Source organism: Mastigoproctus giganteus, chromosome 4 (assembly GCF_048544385.1).
Source record: "Mastigoproctus giganteus isolate SK-2022 chromosome 4, ASM4854438v1, whole genome shotgun sequence".
NCBI classification, from domain to species: domain Eukaryota; kingdom Metazoa; phylum Arthropoda; class Arachnida; order Uropygi; family Thelyphonidae; genus Mastigoproctus; species Mastigoproctus giganteus.
Window position 1 is genome coordinate 80,209,803 of NC_143578.1, and position 22,570 is coordinate 80,232,372.

At 37.1% G+C, this 22,570-nt stretch overlaps 1 protein-coding gene across 2 annotated transcripts in view; it reads right to left on the reverse strand.

Annotated features, from left to right (window-relative positions):
- Positions 1–22,570, reverse strand: part of LOC150086864 (ubiquitin carboxyl-terminal hydrolase 4-like) — a 475,539-nt gene that overhangs the window by 11,004 nt on the left and 441,965 nt on the right. For both annotated transcript variants that reach the window (XM_090372782.1, XM_090372781.1), the window contains 2 exons: positions 15,457–15,560; positions 3,053–3,141 (listed from right to left, as the gene is read on the reverse strand). In XM_090372782.1, the coding sequence (XP_090228908.1) occupies positions 3,053–3,141; positions 15,457–15,560 (193 nt within the window). The remainder of the gene's footprint in view (positions 1–3,052; positions 3,142–15,456; positions 15,561–22,570) is intronic.

Genomic DNA, 22,570 nt, shown 5'->3' on the forward strand with positions numbered 1-22,570 from the left:
ATCCAAAGATGCTCTTATAATTCTGATTAAGGGTTTGCATATATCCTCTGCTGCCTTATATAACTGGATATATTCCATCCACCCAAGTAACCTTTTTTATGTTAATCTTCAACAATTTCTCTTCTATTTGCCTTTTTGTTATCATAAAATCATTTAGCTCCCTCTTATATTTTGATGAACTTCTAGCATACATGTGTGAATGTAGATGTAAAATATGTATTCAGTTTGTTAGCAAACTGAGCAGGATCATTAACAGTTAAACTACTGACAGCAAGTGGACTAATGTGATTTAACTCCCTTGCGTCTACTGTTAATATAAGTAAAGAAGTCTTTGCTGCTTTTCTTGGCATTCTTTAGCCGAGACTTCTTGTAATCTGTCTTAGATTGTCTAACCTCCTCTGTGACTTACTTACAGACTAGTTAATTTCTACCACAGGCTTCTGTACCACCTGCTACTTTATATGCATCCCATGCATTTATCTACTCTGCCACAAGTCTCATCAGTCCATCTGACATCCATTTAGGTTTAATGGCTATAATGCTATTTCTTATTTGGTGCGAAAAGCCTAGTAGCTTTTAAGATTGCTTCTCTGTATGCTTCCCATTTAGAATTTGCTGTTGGTATCATCAGGTGGTCCCACAATATAGAATTAAAAAAAAAAAAAAAAAAAACACTGACCACTGTAGTCACCATTATGAAAGCGAAAGCTCTTCCATTTACCTGTGACAATAGTTATGTATTTAAGTAAACCTCACATCAACGTTCTGTGATCACTGCCACCCAGTGGGTCTTTTACCCAGGTGCTTAATGCATGAAGAATAATTGCTGATAATCAGATTAAGAATACTGCTCCTTCTTGTTGCCTCTTTAACATGCTGTTTTAGAAAATAATCATCCAATAAATCCACAAAAATCTTGCTAGTGTGTGGGTGACCAACCAAAAAATTCAGTCAATATCTCCCATTTTAAGACATTCTGATTTACTGGCCTCAACTTCATTTCTCTGTATAGTTGTTTCTTATACTCATCACAGGCTGATAATATACAGCCTACTCTCATTTTTGCTTTTCCAGTGCAAACTGACTGAGATTTAACGATTCTCAACTAAGAGAATAACTGCATCACCCCCCCCCCCCTCCTTCTGTGCTGTTTGTCCTTTCTGTACATATTATACTCCCTATATTCAAATTTTGATATCCACGTCTCTGATATCCCCACAATGTCTGCATTTGGTGACTTTGGGGGGGAGGGGGGGCTGATGATGTCCAGAGTTTCCAAGAATAGGTAACAACAGCCTTCTTCGCTGGGGAAGCATTGCCTATTCGAGGAGTTTGAGTTTTTGAGTGGTCTGAGTTGAAGGAGTTACTGTCCCTTTCATTCTTCTACACTGTTTTTCTTTTCCTCTTCCACTCCTACTACTACTTTCCCTCTACCTTTTTGCTTTTCTAAGTCTAATAGAGACAAGTGGATAGTCGGGTTATTATCCCACACAAATACAAAATAGCCCTGAAACGGTGCCATCTGGGTGGTGGTATCCATCTGAGAATAAGTAACATTAGTCTTCTCCTTAGGTGAAGTGTTCCTTATTCGAAGTAGTGCAATATCATGGTAACTCATTGTGAAGGTATTCACAATATGAGATATAACTTAAAACGATGCTGTTTTACTAATATTCTGATTTATTCAGATATAGCTATGTATTTCTGATGCGCTTGCACTATATTTATATAGTCTCAACTTAGATATAAAACAAATTGTAGAAATGTTTCATATCTAAGATTTTTTACATGGAGAAAATATTACTTGAAAATGCAATTATTACATTGTGAAACGATATCTTCTTAAAAGCCAGATCATCATAAAAAGACTTTTGGAAATATGTTTGCCAAGAAAAGTACCCAAATGTAAAAAAAAAAAAATGTAGTGAACTTTTAAATTTCTGTTTTGGTTCCACATATCTAAGTGAATCTGCCTTTTTGTATTTTAAACAAACAAAGATGAAGACTCACTCTACTCTTATGGACCTGCATACAGAAGATTCTTTACGGTTGGCCTTATCACAGTATATCCTCGATTTTGAAAGCTTGGCAGATGACATTAAGACACAAATGTCACGTAAATTAAAAATTTAAATATGTATAAATTTAAAATAAGAATTCTGAATTGTATTTAATTTTAAAATTTATAAACAAAATTTTTCAATATGTGTTGATTAACTTTTTTAACCAAGTGCAATGAAATTATTGAGATGGTAGATCACGGCACATTTGGAAGAAAAAAAGTAGATCACATCACAAATTCAGTTGGCCACCCCTGCTCTAATGAATCTATATTGTCTGTGTATTCTCCAAGCTATTAGTTTTCTGATCCACCTAACACTGCCTTGATAGCATCAGTAAATATTCTTGCATCCCACCCCTATAAAAACAGTCTCTCCTTTTAACAAGCACAGACCACGGTGAGAAAAATTCTACCTCATGAGCCTTGCACAGTCTCTCTCTCTCTCTCTCTCTCTCTCTCTCTCTCTCTCTCTCTCTCTCTCTCTCTCTCTCTCTCTCTCTCTCTCTCTCTCTCTCTCTCCCTCCCTCCCTCCCTCCCCCGAATCAACTGACAAGGCACTTAACATGTACTCTCTCATACTGTGTCTGAGCAGGATTGCAGACACTCAAATTTAATCCTAACTTGTGACTTTTTCCCAACATTGCCCTGTGCTTGTTAAGTAAGTTCTCAGATCTCTTACCCTTAGTATCATTAGTGTCCATGCACAAAACAAAATCGCCTTTTGTACCCTTTAAAGATGATATATTTTATTTACAATGCCATCTACTTTTAACCCTGGGAAACATCCTATTCCACCTATCCCTTTTGACACAATATATTTCCTGTGTTCCTGACAATAGAGTAACTGACAAGAAATACCTGACTACATGATTAGGCACTTAATTTTTTGCATAGGAAAGTTTTTTATTTTATTTTATTATTATTAGTGTGGGATCTACCCCATACACCTGCTACCATTTATAAAGATGTATTAAAAGAGTCAGTACTTACAACAACATTATCTTCACTACTGGAGGCTACACTGCTATCGTCAAAATAATACCACTGACCTGTATCCTTATTTTTACCGTATGCTGTATCTAAATAAATAAACAAAAATTCATTAAGAATGAACAAAAAAAAAAAAAAAATTTTTCCATAGATAATAAAGAGAGAGAGAGAGAGAATAAAGATTTATTATCTCTCTCTTTTTCATGGAAAGAAGAACCATTTAAGGTCACACTGTAAGAATTAATTATTCCTATTTTTAACATAGCCCTCTGGTGCTTTTTTTTGCTTATTCTGAGAGGGCTAAGTTCAATTCCCATGGGGTTGTAATTACATGATCTCAAGAAGACAGAGTGAGTAGGATCCCCTTCAGCCAGGTTTTTAGGTTTTTAAGCCTGCATAACATGCAAATTGGCCAGTAAACATATACTTTTATGGATATAATACACAATGGTGCAATACGGCTGAAGTTCTTGATGTGCCCTAACCCAACATCTACAATGCAGGAGGCATCACCAAATCCCAATAATTTTAAGGTTAAACTACATGTGTATATCCAGATACTGTTTCCATTTTCATAATAGGCCTAATCAATTAATCAATCATTCTCACAATATGACCTTGAAAGGCTCTTTTATGAAAGAGGATGTAGCCAAATGGTGAATTTGGAAGTACATAAGTACATGAGTTTTGGAATACTATTGTATGAATTCACGTGACACAAAATAGGTTGATGATAATTTTGTGTTTGCTCTTTTTTTTTTTTGTCTAAAAAACATTCATTCTAGACAACATAATAATAATGCACATTACCAGTATCATTTTGAACCAAGGATTTTTCTAGCAGAGGGATATTAATTTGACATTTCCTTGTTCTTTATGAGAAAAAAATAACACTATTCTAACAGTCGAGTTCTACTGTTAGATTAGTGTAAATTTAAGGCTGCTAGTGGTAAACTCCATGAATAATTTTGTAAAAACTGCTGTAAGCAAATACAAAACTATAAAATAAACTAGTAATGACTATAATACAGTAGTGAGAACAAAATCCTGCATTACTATTTCATTATAACATTAATTGACAAATAACAGAAATCTCATAGCTATTTCTAAAGGGTATGAAAAAAAAAAACAAAAAAACAGAAAAACAAGTGGTACAGCTAAAACCAATTAAAATGCGATTCTGCTTATAATGCAATGCAAGCATTGCTTCCAGTTTTCGTCAGCTGAAACATGCTTTTAGTCAATGAAGGTAAACATTTTGGATTCCTTGTGAACACGCGATATTTTTGTGAATCCGTGATACTCCTTATCCTTTGATTTCTGTAAAAACAATAATAAACGTCTTGTAACTTGCTGGCTTATGTCGGAGGCACTGGCTGTTTTGCAAACTGGATTTAAAATTTCCTAAAACAGAAAAGGTAGATTCCCTTTCAATTTTACAGTTAAAATGCCTTATTGAAATAGTTAAAAAGAAATAAAGAGATGCAATGAAAGTCAACTCTTGGTACAGTTTTTTTAAAAAAATGAAAGACTTGAAAGTAATGACTAAAATGTGCAAAAGTTTGTTCGCTAATGTCTACTCAGTAGCTGAAAGAACACAGAGTGCATTATGTTTTCCTTTTTCTCCCGAATTTTCAACCGTTCATTAATTTAAAAACATGAACGTAACGGTCAATACAACCACATGGAAAAGCAGTTTTTGTGAGTATTGATTTGTTTTTGTGACAAAAGATGTGTTTATGTACATTTAACAACATGAATATTATTTTTTGAGCCTGTGTTAGTCTGCTTATTGTACAGTGCATCAATAAAAGACTGAAACAATGCAACTGCATAATTTACATTATTATTCTTTGCAAGTTTTTCTTATACGTAGTATTGCAATTATCGTGCAAAAAAAAAGAGATAAGCAAAATCGATACTATGTATGAAGTTTGAATGCCAAAAAATGGCTAGAATTTTCTAATCAGATCCTGCTTATATCGGCTGCAATGTGATTTTTTGGACCCTGTGCATTGCGTCACAATAGGTTTCACCTATATGTTGTAGTTCAAACTTTCTCCCGCAAAAGGTGGTACACATTATCCACTTAGGCTAACAGCTTTCAAGTACCTACTAGTTTCTTTAGTAGTGTTAATGTTCTGTGTCACAATTCTGCAAGGGAACAATGAACAAATATCAAATTTTGCTTTAAACTGGGAAAATCTGTGAAAGAAATTTACGAAATTTTAATGTTTATGGTGATGAAATGTTAAGTCATACCAGTGTGTCTGAATGGTAGAAAATATCATTCAAAGACCCAATAAGTAGGTTTCTGTCAACCTCTCAAAATGAGGACAGTATTGCAAAAGTTTGGGAAATGAATAAGGTTGTGATTAATGGATATTCTTCAGATTGGTGTAACATTAGGAGTGAGGTCCCTCAAGGATTGGTTCTTGGACCACTGTTGTTTCTCACTGCCATAAATAACATGGAAGGATAGGGATAGTAAGCATGATGTCAAAATTTACAGTTGACGTAAATATTGGCAGAGTCGTTAATGATCAGTACCAAGCAGCGCTCCTTCAGGATGACTTGAATAGACTTCAAAGATGGCCAGAGAAGTGGCAGCTATATTTTAATGCTGATAAATGCAAGGTTTTACACACTTGGGGAATAGCAACCCACAAATAAATTATACACTTGGTGGGGTTGAATTAAAAACAGTGGAGGAGGAAGAAAGGGATCTGGGAGTTATAATATGGGCAGATACTTATCTGAACAATTATGACTGTTCAGATAAATCTGATGATTTATCAAAAGCTATCCCGTTGTATAAGGCAATTGTAAGACCACATTTGGAATATTATGTTTAGGTATGGAGACCTCATCTGAAAAAAAAAAAAAAACTGAGCTTCTTGAAAGGGTTCAAAGATGGGCAGCTCGAATGGTGAGATCAGCAGAAGGATGACTGTATGAGGAAAGACTCCAATTATGTGGGCTATAGAGCTTGGCAATCAGGAACATCAGAGGTGCCTGATTGAGGTTTATAAGACTCTGAGGGGCTTAGAGGGGAACAGGTATCCTGTGTGTTATCAGACACTCAGCCTAAAACACCGATGGATCCAATATCTTTCTTTTACAGAAGATTTAGGAGAAGTCCAGTTGGCCTGCCTCCCTAAAATCCACTCATGCACACCTTCTCGATGGTAAGCCCTGTTACATCACTTAGGTACATATAATACATACATAGACAAAATTTTAGACTAGTTTTTCTTATATATTTCATACTTTGGGAGCCATAACTCAGTATTCGCGGCATTTCTCAGGAACGTAACCCCCGTGAATAGTGGGGGTTTACTGTATACCATTAAGAATATGCAGCACAAGGAGGATTCTAAGATGGATTAATAATGAGCTAGCCAGTTTAACGGAAAAGAAAAAGATTGTATGGAAAAGTTACGGATGATAAAAAGCCTATAAAAACTACAAATTTATCTATAACAGTATCACAAGAAAGGTTAGGCTGACAAAGGCAGGTTATAGAAAATTGCTACTGAACAGTCCTTTGCATCAATATTTATGAAAGAAAGTAATCTCAGAGTAAAGGAACACTGAGAATGAATGAATGAATGAATGAATCTATTAAAATTTCAATAGTTTATTTAGTATAAAAACTTTGAAGCATAAAGGTGAATAAGGCTCCTGGAGCTGACAGCATATATCTAGTAATTTTGAGAGAGAGAGAGAGAGAGAGAGAGAGAGAGAGAGAGAGAGAGAGAGAGAGAGAGAGAGAGAGAGAAGAGAGAGAGAGAGAGAGAGAGAGCACACGCACGCACTGAACCATTGCCGACCGGGCTAGCCGAGTGGGTAAAGTACCTGCCCGGCAACCCAAAGGTCGCGGGTTCGATTCCCGCCTCGGGCTTGGATCAAAGTACTGCAAAAACCTTGGGAGGTGCAATATGGCCACAGAAGCCGATGCGCCAACAACTACCAAATCAAAAAAATCAAAATCAACTGAACCATTAAGGTTAATTATAGAGGCATCAATGAACTCAGGAGAAATTCCCTTGAATCTGGAAAATGCCAATGTATCACCTATACATAAAGGTAAAACTAAGAGAGAAGTAGGTTAACTATTAATTAGTATAACTTCATTGGTAGGGTTACTGTTGTAACAACTTCCTGTCATCTTGAAGGTGATTTACCAAGACTTAAGGATTGGTTGAATGCCATACAGCTTGTTATTCACTTGAATATCAAGTGAATGGAAAAGTGCAAATGTATCTCCCATACATAAGGGTGGCTCTAAAAGTGAAGTGGGAAATTATCGACCTGTCAGTCTGACTTCAGTAGTAGGGAAAATCATGGAGGCAATGATCAAGGGTGGAATTCAGGATCATTTGGATCGACTTGAAATTCTCAAGGATACACAGCATGGTTTTGTAAAGGGAAAATCATGTTTAACAAATCTGGTTCGCTATTTCGAAAGGGTCACTCTCGAGCTGGATTTAGATTTCAGCAAAGCTTTTGACTCAGTCCCACATGAGCGGTTGCTTTATAAGCTGGAACAGGTTGGAATCACTGGGAAAATCCTTAGATGGATAGAAGGATGGCTTCAGGGCAGGAGGCAGAGGGTTGTGATAAATGGCTATTCCTCAGATTGGGTTGATGTAAGAAGTGGGGTTCCCCAAGGATCAGTATTAGGGCCACTGTTGTTTTTAATTTTCATAAACGACATTGATGAAGGGATAGAGGGCGTGATGTCTAAATTTGCAGATGACGTTAAAATTGGTAGAGTAGTTAATGATCACTGTCAAGCTGAGCTTCTTCAGAGAGACCTAGATAGACTTCAGGAATGGTCAGAAAAATGGCAGCTGTGCTTTAATCCAACAAAGTGTAAGGTATTACACCTGGGAAACAGTAATCCCAAAATAACGTATTCACTTGGTGGAGTTCAACTAAACCCAGTACTGGAGGAAAGGGACTTGGGTGTTACGATACGGTCAGACATGAAATTCTCTGAGCATTGTAAACAGGTTGCAAGGAAGGCCCATGGTGTCCTATCGATGATCTATCGAACTTTTGCAAGTAGAGATAGGGACGTGATAATCCCATTATATAAGGCTTATGTTAGACCACACTTGGAATACTGTGTTCAAGTATGGAGACCGCACCTAAAGAAAGACATCGAGCTTCTTGAAAGGGTGCAACGAAGGGTAACTCGCCTGGTGAGATCGGCAAAAGGGCGTCCTTATGAAGAAAGACTTCGAATATGTGGGTTGCAGAGTTTGGAAACTAGACACCTTAGAGGAGATTTGATTGAGGTGTTTAAGGCTCTGGAGGCATCAGTAAAATGAATGAGGACGAAATTTTCAAGATTATAAATGATGCTAGAACTGGGGGACATAAATTCAAGTTACGGGGGGAAATGTTTAGATTGGACTGCAGGAAGTTTTATTTTAGCCAGCGAGTTATAAATTACTGGAATAAATTGCCTTCATGGGTGGTAGAGGCCGACAGTTTGGGGAAATTCAAAGGTCATCTGGATAGTACTTTCGGGTAGGGAAGCGCATAGGATGATAGGATTCATTTCCTTTTTATTTATTTTTTATTTTATTATTATTTTTTTTATTTATTAATTATTATTATTTAGTTATTTATTTATTTTTTGTTTTTATCATTGTTTTGTTCGGATTTTTTTTTTTTTTTTTTGGCTGGTGCAGCATAAGCCATAGGCTTTCTTGCACCATACGGCCGTTACTAATACTAATACTAATATGGCAACTCTGTTGCCATTTTTTTTTCAATAAAATGTTTCTTTATTATAGGTTTATAATCACTAAACAGTATATAAAGGAAGAGTCAATAGATTCTGATGCTGATGTGGCAGCTTTGTTTGCATTCTCTGGGATGCTTGTGTGACCACGGATGCAACAAAAACGGCTAACTTGTTTTCTATCATTCAATCTAATTAGAGTATCCCAAATTTGCTCAAGCAATTGATTATGGTGCTTTCCTTTGCTATATAGCTTGGATTCCATAGGTTGAGCCTGTATATATGATACTGTGTGATAGAGATTTACTTCCAAATATAGATTTAGGCTATTTTGATCATATAGAATTAAGCAGCACAACCACTGCTGCACCAATACCACTTCCAGATTTAGAGCCATCTGCATAAACTGCGGTATAAACATATTGGGTTGCTACGGTAGTCTGAAGTTGAATGTTTTCCCGGAGTTGAGTATTTTTCCCTCCATGCTCGAAGTGTTAAGACACATGGTGGAATATATGTCTGGGTGGGAACCTATAGTAGTAGTAGTGGTGGTGGCATGTGATGCAAGAAAGCAAGTGTATGAGCTTATGCAGCATCAACCAAAAAAAAATCACACCATTCCCTCCAAATGCCTGTCCAGTTCCTCCTTAAATTTATTTAACCTGTCAACTTCCACAACGACAGATGGAAGTTTGTTCCAGCAATTAACCACCCGCAGGCTAAAGGCAAATTTCCGCACATCTATTCCACATCTGTCTTTTCTTAATTTGAATTTATGCCCCCTTAGGTTCGTAATCTGAACAAGTGGAAGGATCCCATCAGAATTCAGCGTGCTCAACCCATTCAAGGCCTTATACACCTCAATCAGATCACTGCGCAGGTGCCTAGTTTCCAGCCACTGCAATTTGCAGAACTTAAGCCTCTCTTGGTAAGAGGATCCCTTCATTCCCCTCACCAATCTTGTTGCCCTTCTCTGTACACGCTCAAGTAAATCTACATCCTTCCTAAAATGAGGCCTCCAGACCTGTACGCAGTACTCAAGGCGAGGCCTGACCATTGCCTTATACAGAGGGACAATCACCTCCTTCTCCCTACTAGCAAAATTCCTATATATCATTGACAAAACCCTGACCTGCCCTGGCAGCCTGTCTGCATTGCTCAGAAAACTTCATATCTGACTGCACAATTACTCCCAGGTCTTTTTCATTTTCTACCACCTTAAGTGTAGTACCACACAGTTGGTACATTTCTCTGGGGTTACTTCTACCCATATGCAGTACTTTGCATTTGTCAAGGTTAAACTTCAGTTGCCACTTCTTAGCCCATCTGCCCAAATTATCTAGATCCTGTTGCAGTAGCACACTGCCATTACTGTCATTAACAACTCTGGCAACCTTTTTATCATCTGCAAACTTCGACATTAAGCCTGATATACCTTCATCAATATCATTGATAAATATACAAAACAACAGTGGACCTAACACCGAACCCTGTGGGACTCCACAAATAACATTAGTCCATGAAGAGCAGCACCCATTGATTACCACCCTCTGTCTTCTCCCACTTAACCATCCTTTTATCCATTGTAGCAACTTACCCTTAATACTATTCTGCTCCAATTTGTACAATAGTCTTCCATGCGCAACAGTGTCAAAAGCTTTCCCGAAATCCAAATTAATGATATCAAAATTATTTTTTGCATCCAGTTCCTTTGTAACCACATAATAATAGAACCTACAGAACTTAGTATTATATGTTCTAATATCGTTCGTGTTTTCTATAATTCCCCCTTTCTCTTCAAAACCAGTCTGAACATGTGCCACAAGTTGAAGAGCAAGTGGATGCTGACTAGTTGTGGCATGTTAGAGAATATATATTAGAGAGCACTGACAGATGGAAAGTTTTGAAACAGATTAGGGGTTGGCAGCTAATTGATTTCTTTATTACTTACAAAAGAGTAGAGGTAAGTGCAACAGAACAATAATTGGATGGGTGGGATTTGTCATTCTTTTCAGGGACTGGCTAGATATGAGCAAATTTCTGAGCAGAAGGAAAAATACCAGTGGAATAAGAAAGTGTAAAAGGAGACACGGAACAGGAGTAAGCTCAAGAGCACAGATTTTGAGAAAAAATGGAAAAATACCATCAGGACCTGGAGATTTCTTGGCATCAAGAGTGTTCAAAATTCTTTTGACATCCTTTTGATGGATGACCACAGGAGGTATTGAGTGGAGTGGAGTGGTGTACTGGGAATCATTAGAGGTTGTTTACCAAACTTGTCAATATAAGAGTTAGAAGACAAGTAGAAAGCTGGTAATTTGGTTTAGCTGAGAAGTCAACAGAACCATCAGGTTTTAAAAGAGGTGAAGGTAAAGATGGGCTAATGTTGCAGCCAATAGCTTTGACAAGAGATCAGAATACTCAACTACTATTTGGACAATAAGCAAGTTTTCTATACTTAGACTGTTCAAAATCTAGTTTTGAGCTTTGGTTAGGCAGAAAACCACGTCCAGTATTTCAGGATCTTCACACAGGCGATTATAATATAATCATAATATTATACAAAGGTGCAAGCAAAGCATACAGTTGCTGCAGAATGACTGGGCTTCAATGAAATTTGATTAAGGTGTCACTGAGTATCAATTTCTATTTCAGGGACTTGAACCACTTAAAATTACATAAATAATGCAGAGAGTATATAACTTTTAAATGATAAAGAAATTTGCCAAATTCATTCACAAATTATTACAATTTATGTGCTGGAGAAACAGTGGGTTTTGATTATTACTAGAAAATGCAAAATGCTATTCATGCAATTTACTTATATGTAATTTAACTGTCTCAAGCTCTTTGGCTCCTTGAAGTTGCTCCCAGGACTGTTTGGAAATATCTTACCCTAACCTGACTACCTGTGCAGTATGTTGAGTTTCCTAGTACTATTTAGGATTGATAAAATCAAATCTATGTCACAAAATCAATTAATATTATAATTTATCTATACAATAAGGGTGAGCACATGCACTACTTCAATTCAATACAGGAACTTTTCAAAAGTGAGACGTAAGTGAAACACTTTTGAATTTGACTGTTTATAAATTTGGATTTAAGGACAATATTATGTGTTTTACAATGGATTGTATATTCTTTCTTCTCAGAAAGGAATAAGTTAGGCTAACATATTTTGACACAAATCAACTTCTATCTAATATCTTTATTGTTAATGCAGACACGAGAACAAAATATCATCTGATAATGCACAATTTAATAAGCATGTATTATCACAAAGAACACTTTCAAACAAGCTGCACATTTCAAAAAATATTTTTAAAAGCAAATATTTAGGAATATTTAGGAGAATTAGAAGATGGTGCAAAAATTGTACAAAAGCTTCCTTAAACAATTAATATTCTTTGTATCTGTGGTCCTGGAGTGATGTACAATCAGTTCTGCTATGACACAGTACATGTGTTCCTAAAAATCTCCAAGTAATGATATTTGAGCATTAAAAACAACAGGGCTTATGGGAAAGATAGGGATAGGGGCAGAGCATTCAAAAAAAATCTTGTCTGATAAGTAAAACACAAAAAAAATATTAGAAACCCAATAAAATTCCTAACAGGCTTAAACATCTTCAATTTCTAATAAATAAATAAATATTTCAGTAAATATAGCATTTTTTGTTTGATTGTAAAACTTAAAACGGTAAAAAAGATAAGCAATCAATAATGACGAACACGGGATGCACAAGTTTACAAAGCTTAAAAATAGGAATGAAGAGAAGATCCTGAAAATTTATTTATGTTTTTTGTGTGATTGAAGATTTCATGGAAGGGAAACACATTTCACCATAATAAAGTAAAAACCCCACAAAATTCCAGTTATCGGTATTATCGCAAATGCAATAAGATTGAGTTTACTACCCGTTTATAATTAGATTGCACTAACTGGAAAATCCCAATAAATCGGGAACTGCAAATTGCTTTTCATTGTTTTATGGTAGTGATCTCCAGAAATGTGCTCCTCTGTTCACACTATCATACCTCACAACATTTCTGTTCGAACAGAAAAATGTAAACTCCTGAAAACATCAGTCGGCCTACAATATCATGTTATCATGTGAATACAGTGAATGACAACAGTGTCTCCGACCAATACAACTACAATAAACAGGAAATATCTCTTTCACACATTTGACTTTTGAATTTTTTTAAGCTTCATAAACTTATATTTATCATGAACGTAGTGCAGGTCACCAAATTCAGCTTGGTGCCAGGCTTTGCATTCACCCGGTGTTACTCGCAGACAAGATCACGCATGAGCCAATGCAAACATTGCGTTATACTCACGTTGTTCCCTAATATATCAGTCACATTGGAGCAAATTCGAGTTGCAAAAATGTTCGTTATAGCAGAACTGAATGTACATGGATTCAAGTATGCACATAGTGGAATTGAGCTTGAATGCTGCTGACAAAAAATGCACAGTCCATTGTTAATTGTTGTACTGGCATATCAGATCTAATAAAATAGTTACAACGAAGCTGTATAAACTTCTCTGGTCCTAGTCATACAGAGTAAAAACAGAAAACCATAAATGATATGTGAATACTGGAAATCTAGCAAAACCAGAAAACGTTGGCAGGTCTGACATACTTGCAACTTTTGCAGTAGAATTTTTTGCTAAAGTATAGAAAGCCAACATGAGAACCATAGTAAACTTTGGGAAACTTACAGGACAAACTTGTTTCCTGCTACTGCAGTTTCTCCCTGCATTCTTGGTAAACAGATGGTGTGTGTGTGTGTGTGTGTGTGTGTGTGTGTGTGTGTGTGTGTGTGTGTATTATCAGTAGTGGCAGTAGAAGTCATTAAACAATGTATTGATTAATTTTTTCTCATTATTAAAAGTAGATTATTGGAGTTCTTGAGTGCGCTGAAGTTTACTTACGGTTACATCCTCCAGACTGTCTCAGCCTTAGGGTGTTTATCCCCCCCCCCACTGTTTTAAAATAGGAAAATGTTTAGAAGACCTTTATGCCAAACATGATTGAAAGCCTTTCAGATGTCAAGAGCAACTACTTGTGTTTCACTGAACCTTTCCACTGAATTAGTCCATAAATGGGTAACATAAGTCAGAATATCATCAGTGGGTCGACACTGATGGAATTCATACTGGTGATCGTTGATCAGATGGAAGGTTTCTAGGTACTTTAAGAGTTGGCAGTTAATTGATTTCTCCATTACTTTAGAAAGAGTAGAAGTAATTGCATTCAGACGATAATTGGATGAGATGGATTTGTCGCCCTTTTTAGGAACTGGCTGGATATGAGCAAATTTCCAAGCAAAAGGAAAAACAACTTTGGAGTAAGAAAGTGAAAAAAGGCGGCAAAGAATAGGAGTAAGTTCAGGAGCACAGGTTTTGAGAACAAGTGGAGAAATACAATCGGGACCTGGAGCTTTCTTAGCATCAAGATTCGTCAAAATCCTTCTGACATCCTTTTGACGGAAGACCACAGGAGGCATTGAATGGAGCGTGTTGGGAATGGTGGGAGGTGTTTTACCAAGATCATTAATACTTGAGTTGGAAAAAAATTGGTTGCTAGCAGCTCAGCTTTATCCTTGGCTGAAGTGACATCAGAACCATCTGGTTTGGACAGAGGTAGAAGGAGAGATGGGCAAAAGTTGCGACCAATAGCTTTCGCAAGAGACCAGAATGCTCGACTACCATTAGGGCAAGAAGCAAGTTTTCTACTCGTAGCCTATTCAAACTCTACTTTGGACTGATTAATAATTGCTTTACAATTGTTGCAAGCTTTGGTGTAGGCAGAAAATGAAACCGAAGAATTAGAAACAAGACAATTACGATATGCAACGTTCTTCTCTTGAACAGCCTTAGCACATTTATTGGAAAACCCAGGTTTAGATAAAGGATGAGATTTTAAAGTGGAGTGTGGGATAAAGGATTCCATTCCTGCAAGAATAATGTCGCTGACACGATCTGAGCAAGTGTTGACATCAGAAGTTTTGAAACAGTAATCCGACCAAGGAAAAGAAGAAAAGAAATCTCGCAGGTCATCCCATTTTGCATTGTTGTAATGCCAAACAAACGCGAGGTTGGGAATAGCCATGAGATAAAGGCTTCATTGGAGAAGAGACAATCACCAAGTTGTGATCTGAAGTGCCTAAAGGACCTCTCACTTTAACCGTGTACCTAGAAGGGTTGTTTGTGAGAAAAAGATCAAGCATGTTGGCTGTATGGTTAGGATTGTCCAGTATTCTTGTAGGTAAATGAACAATCTGTGCAAGGTCATTAGTAATTGCAAAAGCCTCAGTATCTCGACCAGCTGGGTCGGTGTGACTAGAAAACGGAAGCCAGCTGGAGTTGTGAACATTAAAATCACCAAGGAAAATTGGCATAGGTTTTTTTCTTTTTATTATTATTATTAGCATGCACTAGCAATGCAGCTTTATATAAAAGGTGATTCAGCTTTCTTTTAGCAAAAAATCTGGCTTTTGAATTTTAGGCTGTCATATTTAATAACACTCATATTTTGCTCTAGATATTTCTGAAATGTAAACACCTATCAGTTATAAATACTTGTAGTGAATAATATAAAATAATAATTCTATTACACATTAAATATACATACAGTGGCCACCTCCCATTCCTCCATAGTGATTAGCAACAGCAATTAGGTCATACATAGCTGGCCCATGGCAAGGATTGATTACATATTTTGTCATATTCAACCCACTGAAAATAAATTAAATAAATCTAAAAACCTTTTAATTCATTATTATAATTAATATTTAGGATCATGAGAAATTATTTAGTAATAATGCACAGGAATAATCAGATATGTTTCTTTTTTGTTAGAGTTTTACATGCATTGCAATACATTTGTTATCTATTGTGCATAAATAAATATTGATCTCAGCAGGTCAGTAATATTAAACAAATAAACAAATAAAAAAATAAAAAAAAATTCTTGTTATCTATTGTGCATAAATAAATATTGTATTGTGTCAAAGTCACAGATAGTATTTACAGTACAGATTAAGTTATATCTTATCCTTGTGAAACTAAATGTTAGAAATACTAGAGAAACAAAATACTAATTATATTATGAAAATAGAAAGCAATTGTTTCCCCATTCTTTTTAATAGTGCATGAGTTACTTGGATAATGTGCAAGTCCACAAAAAGCAAAGATGAACTTGTCATTGCTTCCTAGATATACTGAAGCACTAAATCATAAATTAAAATGTGGATTAATATTACTGACCTGCTGAGATCAAAATACACTACTAGGGGTAATTTGATCTTTTTTTTTTTTATTTTTTTTATTAGGGTGATTTTCTGTCAGTCTTTCTATTGAAAATAATACTTAAGTCAGCAATATCATGCATATGATTTTAAGCAATTATCAATGAGCTAATATATATATATAAAACTTCTGTGAAAAAACATATTGAATTGCTCTCTCCCTAATGGTGCACCCCACTGATTGAAACTCATGCAAGCAATTGGAGACTAGATATAAGAGTTCATCTTAAGTGAGCATATTTAGATTCTGACAGCAATTGTAGTGCCATTGATGCAAGAAAGCAAGTTTATACAGCATCAGTTAAAAAAAAAACATTTCACCTGCCCATCCCCTCCAACAATTAAATAAGTCCTCACAGAATGGATGCATTACCAATAAAAAGACTATCACTTGGTGTAAGTAGAAACCACTATTGAGATAAACCAAACTATAAATAAATAACTTTGGAGAATGCAGAGAGAGAGAGAGAGAGAGAGAGAGAGAGAGAGAGGGGGGGGGGGGGGCAGACATTTACAAATACCTAAGACTGTACTCAAAATAATGGCCAGTTTCCCAAACTACATTCTTATATATTCAGTTCAAGGGTTATTACCCTAATCCATTTTAATTTCATAATAAACCCATGAAAATTTATCTTGAATATGACCAACAATGGATAGACTCTATGTTGACAATGCCAAATTTTATCTTTATGATGCTGTTAGCACCAAAGAAAATGAACAAAAAAATAATCGAAAACTATTACATGAGCAGGAAACAGTAAGGTGAGATTTCGCATCCATTTTTCCAAGACAATTTTTTAAGAAACTGTTGCTAGATATTTCAATTTTTAAATAGATAGAGACATGTGGATTCACAGTGCCTTCTTAGCTGTCTGTTTCATGTTTGATCATATTTTTCATCTCACACCACTATTAATGCCACACTGCTTAGCTTGTAGCTCCTGGATTTCTGTTTCTTTCCTAGATGCAAACATGTTCCTTATATTTAGGAGTACTGCCCTCTAGCTGGCATTTTTCAGATCATTTGGGCCTAATTTTGGCCATTAATCACTCTTCCAATCTTTAAATCATTAGCAAACCTTGACAACTTCCCCTTCACTCCCTAAACAATGCTATTGAGGAAGGTAAGAAACATAAGAAACCTTCCCTAGACAATGCTATTGAGGAAGTAAGAAACTGACCTAACACTGATGACTAAGGGATATTTGCTAAATTGATCCACAAAGACCACTGGTCCATTTATGAGTACTCTTGTCTCGATCTCTTCAGGTGGAAGTGATTCTTGCACTGTTTCTATTGGAATGAGCAGCAGCCTGGAAAGTGAGGTACTGGGGATTTCAAGGACTGCTGGGAGTCATCAAAGAAAAAATAAACACACGGGCTGTGTTAGGTTAACTTAGAGTACGAACAGGTGCCTGTATACTTGCATTTACACCAATGCTAGGAGTATAGTAAATAAATTTGATGAATTTGAGGTGCTGGTCAAGGTATCAAAGGCAGATTTTGTTGGGATATCAGAGATGTTAGTTATTTCATTTTTAGGAGCTTTAGCAACTAAGGCCATATTGCTCTGGGATATGCGTTGGTCATTCCCTGACATTTCCGCAACCTCTATATTTGGTGGTGACGGGCGCAAACCCTGGTCTAATCAAGAAGCGTGTGCTACGCACTGCTGCTCCTTCCCACCTGGCTATGGAAGCGCCTATCAGAGATGTGGTGTCACACAGATATAAGAAATGCAGAATTGGAATTTGGGGAGCATAATGTGTGTAGAAAGGATGGAAAAGGAAGGGGTATACTGTTAGTAAAGAAACACACAAAATATAAGGAAGTGCATCCAGTTGACAGGGGTGACGAGTGGAATGTTGAGTCAAGTTTGGTGTGACAAAAGCATCGGGAAAACAAAATTGAGGGTAGGAGTGTGTAATAGGCCTAATGACTCTAATGAGTACAATGAATAACTGCGGAGAAAAATAGAGTGAGAGAGTAAATCAGATTGTCTTATAGTGGGGTATTTTAACTTCCCAGATACAGACTGGAACTTCTGGTTAATCACTCAGACACTAGCAAGACTATTGTGAATTTATTGAATGATTATTTTCTGCAGCAGCATGTTCAAGAATCAACCAGAGAGAATACTCTTGATCTGATTATCAATAGTGATTTTTCCTGCATTAAGAATCTGCAGATAAAGGAACCAATGAGTGGCAGTGATCACAGTATACTGATGTGGGATTTACTCAAAAATTTAACTACCATCAGGAGTAGTAGTAGTAGTAGTAGTGGCACATGATGCAAGAAAGCAAGTGTAGGAGCTTATGCAGCATCAGCAAAAAAAAAAAAAAAAAAAAAAAAAAAATCACACCATTCCCTCCAAATGCCTGTCCAGTTCCCCCTTAAATTTATTTAACCTATCAACTTCTACAACGACAGATGGAAGTTTGTTCCAGCAATTAACCACCCGCTGGCTAAAGGCAAATTTCTGCACATCTATTCTACATCTGTCCTTTCTTAATTTGAACTTATGTCCCCGTAGGTTGGTAATCTGAAGAAGTGGAAGGATCCCATCAGAATTCAGCGTGCTCAACCCATTCAAGGCCTTATAGACCTCAATCAGATCACCGCGCAGGTGCCTAGTCTCCAGCCACTGCAATTTGCAGAACTTAAGCCTCTCTTGGTAAGAGAATCCCTTCATTCCCCTCACCAATCGTGTTGCTCTTCTCTGTACACGCTCAAGCAAATCTACATCCTTCCTAAAATGAGGCCTCCAGACCTGTACGCAGTACTCAAGGCGTGGCCTGACCATTGCCTTATACAGAGGGACAATCACCTCCTTTTCCCTGCTAGCAAAATTCCTATATATCATTGACAAAACCCCATGACCCGCCCTAGCAGCCTGTCTGCACTGCTCAGAAAACTTCATATCTGACTGCACAATTACTCCCAGGTCTTTTTCATTTTCTACCACCTTAAGTGTAGTACCACACAGTTGGTACGTTTCTCTGGGGTTACTTCTACCCATATGCAGTACTTTGCATTTGTCAAGGTTGAATTTCAGTTGCCACTTCTTAGCCCATCTGCCCAAATTATCTAGATCCTGTTGCAGTAGCACACTGCCATTACTGTCATTAACAACCCTGCCAACCTTTGTGTCATCTGCAAACTTCGACATTAAGCCTGATATACCTTCATCAATATCATTGATAAATACACAAAACAACAGTGGACCCAACACCGAACCCTGTGGGACTCCACTAATAACATTAGTCCACGAAGAGCAGCACCCATTGATTACCACCCTCTGTCTTCTCCCACTTAACCATCCTTTTATCCATTGTAGCAACTTACCCTTAATACCATTCTGCTCCAATTTGTACAGTAGTCTTCCATGCGCAACAGTGTCAAAAGCTTTCCTGAAATCCAAGTATATGATATCAAAATTATTTTTTGCATCCAGTTCCTTTGTGACCACATCATAATAACCAATCAAATTTGTCAGACAAGACTTTCCCTTAACAAACCCATGCTGTGTTTGAATTATTGCTGCAGTCTTGTCTAGATGATCCTGCAATGCATCTTTAACCAGCGACTCCATTATTTTACCCGGAACAGAAGTTAAACTAACTGGTCTGTAATTACTCGTGTCACCCTTCGATCCACCTTTGTGAATTGGGGACACATTTGCACATCTCCAGTCCGTGGGAACCTCCCCTGAGTCCAAGGATGCTCTCATAATTATGGCTAAGGGTTTGCTTAGTTGCTTTGCCGCCTCCTTTAAAATAACTGGATAGATCCCATCCACCCCTGGTGCCTTTCTTATGTTTAACTTCGACAATTTCTCCTCCACTTTGCTCTCAGTTATTACAAAATCATTAAGCACACTGCTACAATTTGATAACCTTCTTCCATTTTCAAATTGTAATAATTCCTCACTTGTGAATGTAGATGCAAAATACTCATTCAGTTTGTTTGCTATCTGAGCAGGATCATCAACAGTCGAACCATCGATGTCAAGTGGACCAATCATATTCATCCCCTTCCGTTTAGAGTTTATATAAGTAAAGAAATCCTTGCTGTTTTTCTTAGCATCTTTTGCCAAAGATTTCTCGTAATCCGCCTTCGCCTGCCGAACCTCCTTTGTGACCTGATTACAGACTAGCTTATATCTGCCACAGGCTTCTGCGTCACCTGATAATTTATATGCATCCCATGCATTTTTCTTCTCTGTCACGAGTCTCATTAGTTCATTTGATAACCATTTAGGCCTAAACCTTGAACGATATTTCTTAATCGGTATATAAAGTCTAGTAGCTTCCACGATTAATTCTTTGAATGCTTCGCACTTAGAATTTACTGTTTGTAACATCGTCAGTTGATCCCACTGTACAGAATTTAAAAACTGTCTGAGACCACTGTACTCCCCTTTACGGAAGCAAAAACCCTTTCCTTTACCCCTGACGGTAGTTACCTCTTTGAGTAAATCCCACTTCAGCACACTGTGATCACTGCCACCTAGTGGTTCCTTTATCTGCAAATTCTTAATACACGAATGATCACTGCTGATAACCAGATCAAGAGTGTTACTTTCTCTGGTTGCCTCTCGAACATGCTGCTGCAGAAAACAATCATCCAATAACTCCACAAAAGTCTGACTAGTGTGTGAGTGACCAACCCACAAGTTCCAGTCAATATCTGGGAAGTTAAAATCCCCCATTATAAGACATTCTGATTTACTGGCCCACTCTATTTCTCTGTACAATTGTTCATTGTACTCATTCAAGTCATTAGGCCTATAACACACTCCTACTCTTATTTTTCCTTTCGCAGTGCTTATCTCACACCAAACTGACTCAACAGAGCACTGTTCATCTATATTAACTGGGTGCACTTCCTTTGATTTTATGAGTAAAGGGAAAGGTTTTTGCTTTTGAAAAGGTGACTGCAATGGTCTCAGACAGTTTTTAAATTCTATACAGTGGGACCAATTGATGATGTTGCCAACAGCAAATTCTAAATGGGATGCATTCAAGGAATTAATCTTGAAAGCTACTAGGTTTTTCATATCAATTAAGAAATACTGTTCAGGATTTAGGCCTAACAGATGTCAGATGAATTAATGAGACTCGTGGAAGAGAATAAAAATACACGGGATGCATATAATTAACAGGAGACATAGATGCCTACGGTAGATATAAGCTAGTCTGTAATCAAGTCACAAAGGAGGTTAGGCAAGAAAAGGCAGATTACAAGAAATCTTTGGCAAAGGGTACAAAGAAAAAACAGTAAAAACTTCTTTACTTATGTAGACTAGAAGAAAGGAGATGAATCAGATTGGTCCACTTGATATCGATAGTTTCACTGTCGAGGATTCTGCTAAGGTAGCTGACAAAGTGAATGAGTATTTTGCAACTACATTCACACATGAGTTATTAAGGGAGGAGAATGCCAGAAGTTTATCAAACTGTAACAGGGAGCTAGAGGATTTTGTAATTACTGAGAGCAAAGTGGAGGAGAAATTGTTGAAGTTAAACATAAGTACCTCAGGTGGATGGAAGCTATCCAGTTATATTAAAGAGGCAGAAAAGGAAGTAAGCAGGCCCTTAGCCACAATTATGAGGGCGTCCTTGGATTAATGGGAGGTCCCGATGGACTGGAGATTAACAAATGTAACTCCAGTTCAGAAAGGGAGATCGAAAGGTGACACGAGTAATTACAGGCCTGTTAGTTCCGGATCATCCAGGATCATCTAGACCAGTGCTACTCAAAGTGTGGTCCACGGACTGGCACCGGTCCGCAAACTGTTTGTTACTGGTCCGTGATGAAATGGAAATTCGCGTGGATGGTATTGGTCTGTGACGATTCGGAAATAAAAGGAACTGGTCCTTCACCAGATAGTTTGAGAAGCACTAATACTATGATGTGGTCGCAAAGGAACTGGATGCAAAAAACAATTTTTATATCATATACTTGGATTTTAGGAAAGCTTTTGATACTGTTGTACATGGAAGGCTACTGTACAAGATGGTGCAGTATGGCATTAAAGGCAAGTTGCTGCTATGGAGAGTGGTAATCAATAGACACTGCTCTTTGTGGACCAATGTTATTAGTGGTGACCCTCAGTCGTCCATTTGGGCCCACTGTTATTTTCTGTATTTATCAATGATATTAATAAAGTTTTATCAGGCTTGATGTCCAAGTTTGCAGGCTATACGAAGGTTGGTAGGGTTGTTAACGACAGCAAGTACAGTATCCTACTGCAACAGGATCTGGAAAGGTTGAGCAGATGGGCTGAGAGATGACAGTTGAAGTTTAACATTCAGTACATAACAGTACAAAAGCAAAATGCTGCATATGGGTAGCAGTAACCCCAGAGTAACATACCAACTGTGTGGTACTACACCTTAGTGTAGTGGAGAATGAAAAAGACATGGAGGA